The sequence below is a fragment of the Salmo salar genome, chromosome 05, assembly GCF_965601325.2.
Source record: "Salmo salar chromosome 05, fSalSal1, whole genome shotgun sequence".
Taxonomy (NCBI): domain Eukaryota; kingdom Metazoa; phylum Chordata; class Actinopteri; order Salmoniformes; family Salmonidae; genus Salmo; species Salmo salar.
The window spans coordinates 72948708-72965100 of NC_138295.1; the positions used below are offsets into that span (position 1 = coordinate 72948708).

At 45.4% G+C, this 16393-nt stretch overlaps 1 protein-coding gene across 4 annotated transcripts in view; it reads left to right on the plus strand.

The window, feature by feature from the left end:
* LOC106605718 (ATP-dependent chromatin remodeler CHD4) overlaps positions 1 to 16393 on the plus strand; it is a 53110-nt gene that overhangs the window by 4588 nt on the left and 32129 nt on the right. For all 4 annotated transcript variants that reach the window (XM_045718742.2, XM_045718741.2, XM_045718743.2 and 1 more), the window contains exons 11-12: positions 327 to 575; positions 922 to 1125. In XM_045718742.2, the coding sequence (XP_045574698.1) occupies positions 327 to 575; positions 922 to 1125 (453 nt within the window). The remainder of the gene's footprint in view (positions 1 to 326; positions 576 to 921; positions 1126 to 16393) is intronic.

Below are 16393 nucleotides of genomic sequence, written 5' to 3' on the forward strand. Positions count from 1 at the left end.
TGTTGACCTTTTTCTATCCTGGTCCTTCTCTCTTTCACTCCTCCTATCTTTCACTCTCCTTCCCTTTGTCCTTCATCACCCCCCCTTCCTCCCCTCTCTGGTTCTGCCCCCTTTCCCCCACTCTCGCTCACCCTCCATCATTCCACTCCCCTCTCTTCCCATTTTCTCTCAACACCCCCCCACCTCTTCCCTCCCTCTCCCTCCTCACTCCCCTTCCTGCACTCTCACTATCCCCTCTGCCACCCCCCTCCCGCATTCTTGTCCCCCCCCTCCCCCTCCTGCTCTCTCCTCCCACTCTCTTGTTGTTCCTCCCTCCCTCCCTGCAGGAGAAAGAGGGGATCCAGTGGGAGGCCAGAGAGGAGCTGTCTGAGGGAGAGGGGGAGGACGAGGAGGTGGGGAGGGATGAGGGATGGGTAGAGGAGGAGGATGACCATCACATAGAGTTCTGCAGGGTGTGTAAGGATGGAGGAGAGCTGCTGTGCTGTGACACCTGTACCTCCTCCTACCACATCCACTGCCTCAACCCCCCCCTCCCCGAGATACCCAACGGGGAATGGATCTGCCCACGCTGCATGGTGAGCCCTGCCACCCTGTGTGAGAGAGAGAGACTGAATCTCAACGTATGGATGTTGGATGTAAATTATTATTAAAGAGAACATGTTCTGTTATACCTGTGTGGGTGGCTACACCTACATCATATGGAATTCTTGATTTGAGTTGAATCAGCTATACAGCTGCCATTTCACTCTCATTTCCGATCTCTCCTCATATACGCTGGCATTGCTTTTTAAAATGTATAATGACGAAAGATTGCAGATAGAAATGCAATATGTAGTGTTGCCTTGATTGACAAAGAAGGTAATTTTTACACAAGATATTTCTTTGTGAATGTATATCTGATTGTTCCTGAATTTCCCTCAGTGCCCGGGCATGAAGGGTAAAGTCCAGAAGGTTCTGACCTGGAAGTGGGGTGAACCTCCGCCCCCTACACCTGTGCCCCGCCCCCTGGACCTCCCAGCCGAGGCCCCAGACCCTGTCCCATTGGCCGGCCGACCAGAGAGGCAGTTCTTTGTGAAATGGTGCAACATGTCTTACTGGCACTGCTCCTGGGTCCAAGAGCTACAGGTAACACGCACAACCAGCAATATGCCACTGTAATATGTAGGCTCAATTAGGGCTGTGGCGGCCATGACATTTTGTCAGACTGTTATTGTCATGCAAAAGTCTGCCGGTCTCATAGTAATTGACCGTTAATTAACATAAACACGTTAGGGGTCAGAATGTGGTCGGACCATCACATAATTGGCATATATATTACTCTTACAGAATTTCCACGTTGGCGAGGATATTGGAAATGTAATCAAAGCCTACTGGATGATTAACTAGGACAGAAGAATTTATAACTGACTTTTTCCGACATAACATAGGTACAGCAGATGCCCTTATTGTATGGGACACTTTTAAATGTGCCTTTAGAGGCCATGCAATTCAGTACTCATCGATAAAACAAAAGCAATTTAGGTCAAAAGAGTCCATATTAACAGGAGGAAATTAAAGGACTAACAGTACAGTTAGATAGCAATAAAAACTGTACCATAGAGGCACAGAATAAGTTACGAGGAAAAACAAAAAGAAATGGAGGAACTTATTCTAGAAAGATCCAGTGTGATATATTATAAAAATAAAGCGAACTGGATGGAATATGGGGAAAATGCACCAAATTATTTTTAGATCAAACAATGTTTTGAAAAATGTGTTACAAATGATGGAGTCACTCATGATTCACCGAAATCATGAGCTGGTGCACGATATCTAAGGAAGTCTCGAGCTATTGCTCACCTGAGGTAGAGGTAGAGTATCGCCTGAGGTAGAGCATCTCATGATAAGCTGTAGACCACACTACCTACAGAGAGAGTTTTCATCTGTATTCTTCGTAGCTGTTTACATACCACCACAGTCAGAGGCTGGCACTAAGACAGCATTGAATGGGCTGTATTCCGCCATAAGCAAACAAGAAAACGCTCACCCAGAAGCGGCGCTCCTAGTAGCCGGGGACTTTAATGCAGGGAAACTTAAATTCGTTTTACCAAATTTCTATCAGCATGTTAAATGTGCAACCAGAGGAAAAATAACTCTGGACCACCTATACTCCCCACACAGAGCCACATACAAGGCTCTCCCTCACCCCCCATTTGGCAAATCTGACCATAATTCTATTCTCCTGATTCCTGCTTACAAGCAAAAATTCAAGCAGGAAGCACCAGTGACTAGATCAATAAAAAAGTGGTCAGATGAAGCAGATGCTAAGCTACAGGACTGTTTTGCTAGCATAGACTGGAATATGTTCCGGGATTCCTCCGATGGCATTGAGGAGTACACCACATCTGTCTCATCAATAAGTGCATCGATGATGTTGTCCCCACAGAGATTGTACGTACATACACTAACCAGAAGCCATGGATTATAGGCAGCATCCGCACTGAGCTAAAGGCTAGAGCTTCTGCTTTCAAGGAGCGGAACTCTAACCGGGAAGCTTATAAGAAATCCCGCTATGCCCTTCAACGAACCATCAAACAGGCAAAGTGTCAATACAGGACTAAGATCGAGTCGTACTATACCGGCTCTGATGCTCGTCGGATGTGGCAGGGCCTGCAAACCATTACAGACTACAAAGGGAAGCACAGCCAAGAGCTGCCCAGTGACACGAGCCTACCAGACGAGCTAAACTACTTCTATGCTCGCTTCAAGGCAAATAACACTGAAACATGCATGAGAGCGCCAGACCTTTAAACAGGTCAACATTCACAAGGCTGCAGGGCCAGACCGATTACCAGCACGTGTACTGCGAGCATGCGCTGACCAACTGGCAAGTGTCTTCGCTGACATTTTCAACCTCTCCGTGTCTGTAATACCAACATGTTTTAAGCAAACCACCATAGTGCCTGTTCCCAAGAACACTAAGGTAACCTGCCTAAATGACTACCGACCCGTAGCACTCACCTCTGTAGCCATTTAAGTGCTTTGAAAGGCTGGTCATGGCTCACATCAACACCATCATCCCAAAAACCCTAGAACCAGTCTAATTTGCATACCGCCCCAACAGATCCACAGATGATGCAGTCTCTATTGCACTCCACACTGCCCGTTTCCACCTGGACAAAAGGTACACCTATGTGAGAATGCTATTCAGCGTTCAACACCATAGTGCCCTCAAAGCTCATCAATAAGCTAAACCTACAAACCTATTCCCCCTCAGGAGACTGAAAAGATTTGGCATGGGTCCTCAGATCCTCAAAAGATTCTACAGCTGCACCATCGAGAGCATCCTGACTGATTGCATCACTGCCTGGTATGGCAACTGCTCGGCCTCCGACCGCAAAGCACTACAGAGGGTAGTGCGAACGTCCCAGTACATCACTGGGGCCAAGCTTCCTGCCATCTAGGACCTCTATACCAGGCGGTGTCAGAGGAAGGCCCTAAAAATGGTCAAAGACTCCAGCCATCCTAGTCATAGACTGTTCTCTCTGCTAACGCATGGCAAGCGGTACCGGAGCGTCATGTCTAGGTCCAAGAGGCTTCTAAACAGTTTCTACCCCCCAAGCCATACGACTCCTAAACATCTAGTCCATGGGCTACCCAGACTATTTGCATTGCCCCCCCTCCCCCTCTTTACACCACTGCTGCTCTCTGTTGTTATCTATGCGTAGTCACTTTAATAACTCTACCTACATGTGCAAACTACCTCAACTAACCGGTGCCCCCGCACATTGAGTCTGTATCGGTACCCCCTGTATATAGTCTCGCTATTGTTATTTTACTGCTGCTCTTTAATTACCTGTTGCTTTTATCTCTTATTCTTATCTGTATTTTTTTTTTAAACTGCATTGTTGGTTAGGGGCTCGTAAGTAAGCATTTCACTGTAAGGTCTACACCTGTTGTATTCGGCGCACGTGACTAATACAATTTGATTTGAACTATATTTTGAAAGAGGAGCAAAGTACTTTAAGAATATGTTTTCGTTTGTCTCCTCCATCTTCACTAACCGAAGCTAATTGTATGGATTTTTAGATTTTTAATAATCCAAATTAACATCTGTACAGAAAGACTCATGTGAAGGCCAAATTACAGAGGAGGAACTTCTTGATGCAATTAAAGCCTTTAAGTCTGTGAAAACTCCAGGGCTGGATGGCATACCAGTGGAAGTATACAAAACTTTTTTTGATATACTCAGAGGACCATTAGTTGTTTCATGTTTTAATCACTCCTATATAAACGGTAAATTATCGGACACGCTACAAGAAGGTCTGATTTCGTTATTACTGAAACAGGATCCAAGTGGTATATATAAAGATCCAGTCCATTTAAAAAATATATAATTGGAGGCCTCTTACACTTCAGTGTTGTGATGCAAACATTTTAGCTAAATGCTTGGCGCATAGAATTAAAAAGGTTTTGTCAGATATTATTCATCCTAATCAGACAGTTTTTTTTACATGGACGATACATTGCAGATAATACACTGCTCAAAAGAATAAAGGGAACACTAAAATAACACATCCTAGATCTGAATGAATGAAATAATCTTATTAAATATTTTTTTCTTTACATAGTTGAATGTGCTGACAACAAAATCACACAAAAATAATCAATGGAAATCCAATTTATAAACCCATGGAGGTCTGGATTTGGAGTCACACTCAAAATTAAAGTGGAAAACCACACTACAGGCTGATCCAACTTTGATGTAATGTCCTTAAAACAAGTCAAAATGAGGCTCAGTAGTGTGTGTGGCCTCCACGTGCCTGTATGACCTCCCTACAACGCCTGGGCATGCTCCTGATGAGGTGGCGGATGGTCTCCTGAGGGATCTCCTCCCAGACCTGGACTAAAGCATCCTCCAACTCCTGGACAGTCTGTGGTGCAACGTGGCGTTGGTGGATGGAGCGAGACATGATGTCCCAGATGTGCTCAATTGGATTCAGGTCTGGGGAACGGGCGGGCCAGTCCATAGCATCAATGCCTTCCTCTTGCAGGAACTGCTGACACACTCCAGCCACATGAGGTCTAGCATTGTCTTGCATTAGGAGGAACCCAGGGCCAACCGCTCCAACATATGGTCTCACAAGGGGTCTGAGGATCTCATCTCGGTACCTAATGGCAGCCAGGCTACCTCTGGCAAGCACATGGAGGGCTGTGCGGCCCCCCAAAGAAATGCCACCCCACACCATGACTGACCCACCGCCAAACCGGTCATGCTGGAGGATGTTGCAGGCAGCAGAACGTTCTCCACGGTGTCTCCAGACTCTGTCACGTCTGTCACATGTGCTCAGTGTGAACCTGCTTTCATCTGTGAAGAGCACAGGGCGCCAGTGGCGAATTTGTCAATCTTGGTGTTCTCTGGCAAATGCCAAACATCCTGCACGGTGTTGGGCTGTAAGCACAACCCCCACCTGTGGACGTCGGGCCCTCATACCACCCTCATGGAGTCTGTTTCTGACCGTTTGAGCAGACACATGCACATTTGTGGCCTGCTGGAGGTCATTTTGCAGGGCTCTGGCAGTGCTCCTCCTGCTCCTCCTTGCACAAAGGCGGAGGTAGCGGTCCTGCTGCTGGGTTGTTGCCCTCCTACGGCCTCCTCCACATCTCCTGATGTACTGGCCTGTCTCCTGGTAGCGCCTCCATGCTCTGGACACTACGCTGACAGACACAGCAAACCTTCTTGCCACAGCTCGCATTGATGTGCCATCCTGGATGAGCTGCACTACCTGAGCCACTTGTGTGGGTTGTAGACTCCGTCTCATGCTACCACTAGAGTGAAAGCACCGCCAGCATTCAAAAGTGACCAAAACATCAGCCAGGAAGCATAGGAACTGAGAAGTGGTCTGTGGTCACCACCTGCAGAACCACTCCTTTATTGGGGGTGTCTTGCTAATTGCCTATAATTTCCACCTGTTGTCTATTCCATTTGCACAACAGCATGTGAAATGTATTGTCAATCAGTGTTGCTTCCTAAGTGGACAGTTTGATTTCACAGAAGTGTGATTGACTTGGAGTTACATTGTGTTGTTTAAGTGTTCCCTTTATTTTTTGAGCAGTATATAAGACAAGTACTGGAAACAATAGAATACTATGAAATATCGGGGAAACCAGGCCTGGTTTTCATAGCTGACTTTGAAAAGGCGTTTGATAAAGTAAGACTGGAGTTTATATATAAATCAAATCAAATGTATTTATATAGCCCTTCTTACATCAGCTGATATCACAAAGTGCTGTACAGAAACCCAGCCTAAAACCCCAAACAGCAAGCAATGCAGGTGTAGAAGCACGGTGGCTAGGAAAAACTCCCTAGAAAGGCCAAAACCTAGGAAGAAACCTAGAGAGGAACCAGGCTATGAGGGGTGGCCAGTCCTCTTCTGGCTGTGCCGGGTGGAGATTATAACAGCACATGGCCTAGATGTTCAAATGTTCATAAATGACCAGCATTGTCAAATAATAATAATCATAGTAGTTGTGGAGGGTGCAACAAGTCAGTAACACAAGAGTAAGTGTCAGTTGGCTTTTTCATAGCCGATCTTTGAGAGTATCTCTACCGCTCCTGCTGTCTCTAGAGAGTTGAAAACAGCAGGTCTGGGACAGGTAGCACGTCCGGTGAATAGGTCAGGGTTCCAGCAGGTCTGGGACAACAGGTCTGGGACAGGTAGCACGTCCGGTGAACAGGTCAAGGTTCCATAGCTGCAGGCAGAACAGTTGGAACTGGAGCAGCAGCACGGCCAGGTGAACTGGGGACAGCAAGGAGTCATCAAGCCAGGTAGTCCTGAGGCATGGTCCTAGGGCTCAGGTCCTCCGAGAGAGGAGAAAGAAAGAGAGAATTAGAGAGAGCATATTTAAATTCACACAGGACACCGGAAAAGACAAGAGAAATACTCCAGATGTGACAGACTGACCCTAGCCCCCCGACACATAAACTACTGCAGCATAAATACTGGAGGCTGAGACAGGAGGGATCAGAAGACACTGTGGCCCCATCTGATGATACCCCCGGACAGGGCCAAACAGGTAGGATATAACCCCACCCACTTTGCCAAAGCACAGCCTCCACACCACTGGAGGGATATCTCCAACCACCAACATACCATCCCGGGACAAGGCCGAGTATAGCCCACAAAGATCTCCGCCACGGCACAGCCCAAGGGGGGGCGCCAACCCAGACAGGAAGACCACGTCAGTGACTCAACCCACTCAAGTGACGCACCCCTCCCAGGGACGGCATGGAAGAACACCAGTAAGCCAGTGACTCAGCCCCCGTAATAGGGTAGAGGCGGAGAATCCCAGTGGAAAGAGGGGAAACCGGCCAGGCAGAGACAGCAAGGGCTGTCTCTAAATGCCTGGAATATTTCAATTTTGGAGAATCTCTTATAAAATATGTTAAAGTTATGTATCGTAACCCTAGGTATAAAATAGTAAATAATGGCTACATCTCAGAAAGTTTCAAACTGTCGAGGAGTAAAACAAGGTTGTCCACTATCGGCATATCTATTTATTATTGCCATAGAAAAGTTAGCTGTTAAAATTAGATCCAACAATAATATTAAGGGATTAGAAATCCATGGCTTAAAAACAAAGGTGTCATTGTACGCTGATGATTCGTGTTTTCTTTTAAAACCACAATTAGAATCTCTCCACAGCCTCATAGAGGATCTAGATACCTCTCTGGATTAAACCAAATTATGATAGGTGTACTATATTACGGATTGGATCACAAAAAAATGCAACTTTTACATTACCATGTAGTTTACCAATAAAATGGTCTGACGGGGATGTGGACATACTCGGTATACATATCCCGAAAGAAAGAAATGATCTCTCTCCAATAAATTTTTATTGAAAGTTAGCAAAAATAGATATGATCTTGCTACCCTGAAACTCTTTAGTCATATCACAGTTTACCTATTTGCTTATGGTTTTGCCCACACCTAGTGACCTGCTTTTTAAATTATATGACCAAAAAATATTCAATTTTATTTGGAATTGCAAGCCAGACAAAATTAAAAGGGCTTATTTATATAATGAATTTGAATTCAGTGGGCAGAAATTATTATATATTAAAGCATTAGACCCTCACTAAAGGCATCAGTCATACAAAAGTTATACTTAAATCCGAAGTGGTTCTCTAGTAAATTAGTAAGAATGTCTCACCCAATGTTCAAGAATGGCCTTTATTCAGATTATAACTGCTTACTTTCGGTTATTTGAAAACAAAATAATCTCAAAAATATTGTTAGTTTTTAAACAAGCCTTAGAAAGTTGGTTGCAATTTCAGTTTAATCCACCTGAAAAGACAGAACAAATAATACAACAAATATTGTGGTTGAACTCAAATATACTAATTGATTTGTACATTATATCATTAATAGGACTGGTGGAGTTGTCACACATGCAGCTAACACAGACATATGGAAATGTTACAACCAACTAATTGCAGCCTTATCACAAAAATGGAAGAGGCAAGTGGAAGGGGGAAAAGTAAGGAACTTGTCTGTCGGCCCTGCATTAAAGACCAAAAATTGTTAAAGAAAATTGTGATAAATAAAAATATATATCAGTTTAATTTAAGGACCAAATAATTGACAGCTGTGCCATATAATTTGCAAAATAGTTGAGAAGAGATTTTCAATGTACAGTGGCTTGTGAAACTATTCACACCCTTGGTATTTTTCCTATTTTGTTGCCTTACAACCTGGAGTTAAAATGAATTTTTTGGGGGTTTGTATCATTTCATTTATACAACATACCTACCACTTTGAAGATGGCAAATATTTTTTCTTGTGAAACAAACAACATAAGACAAAAAAACAGAACTTGAGCATGCATAACTATTCACCCCCCCAAAGTCAATACTTTGTAGAGCCACCTTTTGCAGCAATTACATCTGCAAGTCTCTTGGGGTAGGTCTTTATAAGCTTGGCACATCTATCCACTGGGATTTTTGCCCATTCTTCAAGGCAAAACTGCTCCAGCTCCTTCAAGTTGGATGGGTTCAGCTGGTGTACAACAATCTTTGTCATACCACAGATCCTCAATTGGATTGAGGTCTGGGCTTTGACTAGGCCATTCCAAGAAATGTAAATGTTTCCCCTTAAACCACTCGAGTGTTGTTTTAGCAGTATGCTTAGGCTCATTGTCCTGCTGGAAGGTCCTGCTCCGTCCCAGTTTCAAATCTCTGGAAGAGTAAAACAGGTTTCACTCAAGAATTTCCCTGTATTTAGCACCATCCATTTTTCAACTCTGACCAGTTTCCCAGTCCCTGCCAATGAAAAACATCCCCACAGAATGATGCTGCCACCGCCATGCTTCACTGTGGGGATGGTGTTCTCGGGTGATGAGAGGTGATGAGAGGTGTTGGGTTTGCGCCAGACATAGTGTTTTCCTTGATGGCCAAAAAGCTACATTTTAGTACCTTCTTCCATGTGTTTGGGGAGTCTCCCACATGCCTTTTGGCGAAACACCAAATGTGTTTGCTTATTTTTTTCTTTAAAATTAAGCAATGGCTTTTTTATGGCCACTCTTCCGTAAAGCCCAGCTCTGGAGAGTGTACGGCTTAAAGTGGTCCTATGGAAAGATATTCCAATCTCCGCTGTGGAGATTTGCAGCTCCTTCAGGGTTATCTTTGCTCACTTTGTTGCCGCTCTGATTAATACCCTCCTTGCCTGGTCTGTGGGTTTTGGTGGGCGGCCCGCTCTTGGCAGGTTTGTTGTGGTGCCATTTCCTTTCCATTTAAAAAAATAAATACAATTTAATGGTGCTCCGTGGGATGTTCAAAGCTTCAGATATTTTTTTTATAACCCAACCCTGATCTGTACTTCTCCACAACTTTGTCCCTGACCTGTTTGGAGAGCTCCTTGGTCTTCATGGTGCGGCTTGCTTGGTGGTGCCCCTTGCTTAGTGGTGTTGCAGATTCTGGGGCCTTTCAGAACAGGTGTATATATACTGAGATCATGTGACAGATCATGTGACACAGGTGGAATTTATTTAACTAATTATGTGACTTCTGAAGGTAATTGATTGCACCACATATTATTTAGGGGCTTCATAGCACAGGGAGTGAATACATATGCACACACCACTTTTCCGTATGTGTGTGTGTGTGTGTATATATATATATATATATATATATATAATCTCAATATATATATTTTTTTAAACAAGTCATTTTTTTCATTTCACTTTATTATTTGGACTATTTTGTGTATGTCCATTACATGAAATCCAAATAAAAATCAATTTAAATGATAGGTTGTAATGCAACAAAACAGGAAAAACGCCAAAGGAGATGAATACTTTTGCAAGGCACTGTAGCGATTCCATGGAACATGGTTTATGAATTGACATGCAAAATGACAACGGATTCAAAACTTTGAATTTTTCAATTTAAATTATTATACAAAATTCTTGCAACCAATAGAATGTTATATATATATGGGGGATACAAAAAAAACATAAACACCTTTTAGCATCTCCAGACCTCCGCTTCCGGTACCCGGATGTGAGGGTGACCGTGACCCCCAGCTTCTCCATAAAGGCTTTCCAGACCCGCGAAGCGAACTGGGGACCACGGTGTCACGACTTCCGCCGAAGTCGGTCCCTCTTCTTGTTTGGGCGGCGGTCGACGTCACCGGCCTTCTAGCCATCGCCGATCCACTTTTCATTTTCCATTTGTTTTGTCTTTGTTTTACACACCTGGTTTCAATTCCCCAATGTTCATTATTTAACCCTCTGTTTTCCCCATGGTTTTTGTGAGTGATTGTTTTATTGTAAGTTCGGTCCGATGTTTGCGGGCTTGGTATTACTTCATGTATTTGGAAATTTTGAGTAAAGTTCATTGTGTTACTCATCTCTGCTGTCCTGCGCCTGACTCCTCTGCTCCAGCTACACCCAGAACCTTACACGCGGTCGGTAACGATGTCCTCTGGAAGACTGTAGTACCGGAAGACCTGCTGGAATAGTGACCTGGAGAGTGGTAGGTAGTCCAGAGAGAGGGATAAAATTGGGGGGATTTAGAGAATCTGTCAACAACCATAATAGTGGTAAAACCATCAGAAAGAGGGAGATCAGTTACAAAGTTTCTGGACAGGTGTGACCAAGGCCGCTGAGGCATGGGAAGGGGAAGTAGTTTTCCTGCTGGAGCGTGCCAGGGAGATTTGGATTAGGTTCATATTTAGCATGAGTTGACATATGGGGCGACGTCCTGCGCCAAGGTGGGCCACCGGTACTTCTCGGAGAAGGATTGGATGGTGCGGGTAATACCTGGGTGTTCAGCGACAGAGGGATGAGTGCCCAGGTCAACAGCCGATCTCTCACCCCCATGGGGACGTAGATACCTTCTGGAGGGCAGGTAGCAGGAGCAGGTTCCCTCTCCAGAGCCTGCTCTGCTGTGGAGAGGTGTGTGGCCTCTACCTCCATAGGTTCAGGCTCTGCCACAGGACAGCCAAAGGAGGGAGGCGAGTGGCGATGTGGACACCAGTGCTCCCGAAGAAGGTTATCCAGACGGATGGCCATTGACACGAGAGTGTCCAAGGATATGTTGTCATCCCGACATGCCTACTCCGTCTGGACCTCCTCGCGCAGTCCACTGCGGAATAGAGTGTGGAGCGCCAACTCATTCCATCTACTGGAGGCTGCCATATTCTGAAAGGTTAGGGCACACTGCAGTGGTCTGGGCACCCTGCTGGAATTGGAACAGTCGCTCACCTCCCTCTCTGCCCTCTGGAGGTTGGTCGAAGACCGCCCTGAACAGAGCCACGAATCTCTCATAGTAACCCAGTTCCTCCTCTCCTCTCTCCCAGACGGCCGTAGCCCACTCCAGCGCCCATGCGGTCAGCAGGGAAGTGACCGTGGCAACCTTGGACCTCTCGATGATGGGGGCTCCCGTCTGATAGGTGAAGTAGAGGGAGCACTGGAGTAGGAAGCCACGGCATTTCGATGGAGTTCCATCATACTTCTCCGGAAGGGATAGTCAGGCATCGCTGACCTGGGCGGACGGCTGGGTGGGCTGGGGGACTGGCTCACTGTGATGACCCGTGGTAGGAGGCCCTCTGATAGGGGTATGGAGAACCTCGCTGGTGGTGTCGAGGAGGTGGAGAACGCGGAGGACTTCCCTCATGGTCGTACCCAGTTGCTCCAGTTGGTTGTGGTGTTGGTCGATTAGATGACCCTGTTCGTTGACCGTCTTAGAAGAAGGTTTTATCTTCTGCTGCTTCCATATTGTGAGGTGGTATTCTGTAACGTATATGCCGGGTGTCAGGAAACAGGTGCAGAAGGTGAGTTTAATAATCAAATCAAATGTTATTGGTCACATACACATGGCTAGCAGATGTTAATGCGAGTGTAGCGAAATGCTTGTGCTTCTAGTTCCGACAATGCAGTAATATCTAACAAGTAATGTAACAATTCCCCAACTACCTAATACACACAAATCTAAAGAGATGGAATAAGAATATGTATCATGACACAAGGCGAGACCCAGATGCACACACAGGAGGCAGATGGTTGGACTCTTACAATATATATTAATCCAATAAAGTAAGGCAAGAGAATGGTCGTGGACAGGCAAAAGGGTCAAAACCAGTTCAGAGTCCAAAAGGTACCGAAGGGCAGGCAGAATCAAGGTCAGGGCAGGCAGGATGATCAGGCAGGCGGGAAAGTAGTCCAGAGTCAGGCAGGGGTCAAAACCTGGAAGATTATCTTAAAAAGAATAGCAAAAGGAGTACGGGAAAAACACGCTGGTTGACTTGACTAACATAAAAGACGAACTGCCACAGAGAGACAGGAATTACAGGGAAAAATACACTGGGAAAAATAAGCGACACCTGGAGGGGGTGGAGACAATAACAGGAACAGGTGAAACAGATCAGGGCGTGACATGTACGTATAAATATATGGATGAGCGATGGCCGAGCGGCATAGGAAAGGTGCAATGGATGGTTTAAGGTACAGTATATACATATGAGATGAGCAATGTAAGATATGTTAACATTAGTAAAGTGACTAGTGATCTATTTATTAAAGTGGCCAGTGATTTGAGTCTCTATGTAAGCAGCAGCCTCTCTGAGTTAGTGATTGCTGTTTAGCAGTCTGATGGCCTTGAGATTGAAAAACAGTTTCTGTCTCTCGATCCCAGCATTGATGCACCTGTACTGACCTCGCCTTCTGGATGGTAAATTTATTTATATAGCCCTTCTTACATCAGCTAATATCTCAAAGTGCTGTACAGAAACCCAGCCTAAAACCCCAAACAGCAAGCAATGCAGGTGTTCCTGTGACTTTGGGTGCTGTAGGTGTCTTGGAGTGCATGTAGTTTGCCCCCGGTGATGCATTGTGCAGACCGCATCACCCTCTGGAGAGCCTTGCGGTTGTGGGCGGTGCAGCTGCCGTATCAAGCGGCGATACAGCCCGACAGGATGCTCTCGATTGTGCATCTGTAAAAGTTTTTGAGGGTTTTAGGTGACAAGCCAAAGTGACTCTCTGACTGGCCACGTAGTCATGAGTGAACAGGGAGTACAGGAGGGGGCTGAGCATGCACCCTTGTGGGGCCCCAGTGTTAAGGGTCAGCGAAGTGGAGATGTTGTTTCCTACCTTCACCACCTGGGGGTGGCCAATCAGAAAGTCCAGGACCCAATTGCACAGGTCGGAGTTGAGACCCAGGGCCTCCAGCTTAATGATGAGCTTGGAGGGTACTATGGTGTTGAATGTTGAGCTGTAGTCAATGAACAGCATTCTTACATAGGTATTTCTCTTGTCCAGATGGGATTGTGCAGTGTGATGGCGATTGAATCGTCTGTGGACCTGTTGGGGCGGTATGCAAACTGAAGTGGGTCTAGGGTGGCAGGTAAGGTGGAGGTGATATGATCCTTGACTAGTCTCTCAAAGCACGTCATGATGACAGAAGTGAGTGCTATGGGGCGGTAGTCATTTAGTTCAGTTATCTTTGCCTTCTTGGGTACAGGAACAATGGTGGCCATCTTGAAGCATTTGGGGACAGCAGACTGAGATAGGGAGTGATTGAATATGTCCGTAAACACACCAGCCAGCTGGTCTGCGCATGCTCTGAGGAGGCGGCTAGGGATGCCATCTATGCCAGCAGCCTTGCGAGGGTTAACACTTTTAAATGTCTTACTCATGTCGGCCACGGATAAGGAGAGGGTAGCAATGTATTATCCTCAAAGCGGGCAAAGAAGGGGTTTAGTTTGTCTGGAAGCGAGACGTCGGTGTCCGTGACGTGGCTGGTTTTCTTTTTGTAGTCCGTGATTTCCTGTAGACCCTGCCACATACGTCTCGTGTCTGAGCCATTGAATTGCGACTTCACTTTGTCCCTATACCGACATTTCGCTTGTTTGATTGCCTTGTGGAGGGAATAACTACACTGTTTGTATTCAGCCATATTCTCAGTCCTCTTTCCATGGTTAAATGCAGTGATTCGTGCTTTCAGTTTTGCGCAAATTCAGCCATCCATCCACAGTTTCTGGTTAGGGTAGGTTTTAATAGTCACAGTGGGTACAACATCTCTAATGCACTTCCTTATAAACTCACTCACAGAGTCAGTATGTAGATCTATGTTAATCTCTGAGTCTGCCCGGATCATTTCCCAGTCCGAGTGATCAAAATAATCTTGAAGTGTGGATTCCGATTGGTCAGACCAGTGTTGAATGGTTCTAGTCACGGGTACATCCTGTTTGAGTTTCTACCTATAAGACGGTCGGAACAAGATGGAGTCGTGGTCGGATTTGCCCGAAGGGAGGGCGAGGAAGGGCCTTGTATGCATCGTGGAAGTTAGAGTAGCAGTGATCCAGTGTATTGCCCGCGCCGCAATCAATATGCTGATAGAATTTAGGTAGCCTTGTTCTCAAATTTGCTTTGTTAAAAACCCCAGATACAATAAATGCAGCCTCAGGATATATGGTTTCCAGTTTACATAGAGTCCAGTGAAGTTCCGGCGTGTTGTCTGCTTGAGGGGGTATATACACAGCTGTGATGATAACTGACAAGAATTCTCTTGGGAGATATTATGGCCGGCATTTGATTCTAAGGAATTCTAGGTTGGTGAGCAGAAGGACTTGAGTTCCTGTATGTTGTTATGGTTACACCATGAGTCGTTAATCATGAAGCATACACCCCCGCCCCTCTTCTTCCCAGAGAGGTGTTTATCTCTGTCGGCGCGACGCATGAAGAAGCCCGGTGGCTGAACCAACTCCGACAACGTATCCCGAGATAGCCATGTTTCCGTGAAATAGAGAATGATACAATCTCTGATGTCTCTCTGGAAGGCAACCCTTGCTCTAATTTTGTCTACCTTGTTGTCAGGAGACTGGACATTGGCAAGTAGTGTACTTGGAAGCGGTGGGCGGTGTGTACGCCTACGGAGCCTGACCATGAGGTGGCTCCGTCTGCCTCTTCTGCGGCGATGTTGTTTTTGGTCGGCTTCTGGGATTAGATCCACTGTCCTAGGTGGTGGTCCGAACAAAGGATCCACTTCGGGAAAGTCGTATTCCTGGTCGTAATGTTGGTAAGTTAGCGTCGCTCTTATATCCAATAGTTCTTCCCAGCTGTATGTAATAACACTTAAGATTTTCTGGGCTAACAATGTAAGAAATAATACATAAAAAACGAAATACTGCATAGTTTCCTAAGGACTCGAAACGAGGCAACCATCTCTGTCGGCGCCATCTTCATGAAATGATACAAACAGAAGCGTACTGAACATGAGAGAAAACAATACCACCTAATGACTGATGACAACTGAGGGCTAAATAAAGTGGGCGAAATCAAGGAGAAAATGATGACCACGTGTGTGTAATGATGAGGAACAGGTGTGCGTAATATAGTAGCCAGTACCGGTGGTTAGTAGACCGGCAACGTCGAGCGCTGGAGGGAGGGAGCAGAAGTAGGTGTGACAATATGTTTATAAGTCCCGTGCTATTATTTTATTTTACATGATTTTATAGTAAGAAGGATATAATTGAAATTAGCTGAATGAAATAGAAAGGATATTTTTCCCATTATGGAGCATATGAAGTGGCTATGTTGAGTGAAAAAGTGATCACTTGAAACAGGTCCTATATGCTAGATTTGAGAGTTATTTGGCAACTTTAGTTGTGAATAATACAAACCATAGAATGTCTCAGCAATCAGGCTGTTTCGGTTTTATAGTGGAACGTGCTTAATATGAGCAGCTGAGAAAGAAATATAAGAACACAAATTTCACTCAACGCGGCAGGTAGCTGAGTGGTTAGAGTGTTGGGTCCGTAACCGAAAGGTTGCTGGATCAAATCCCGAGCTGACAAGGTAAAAATCTGTAGTTGGGCCCCTGAACCCACTGTTCCCCGGTAGGCTGTCATTG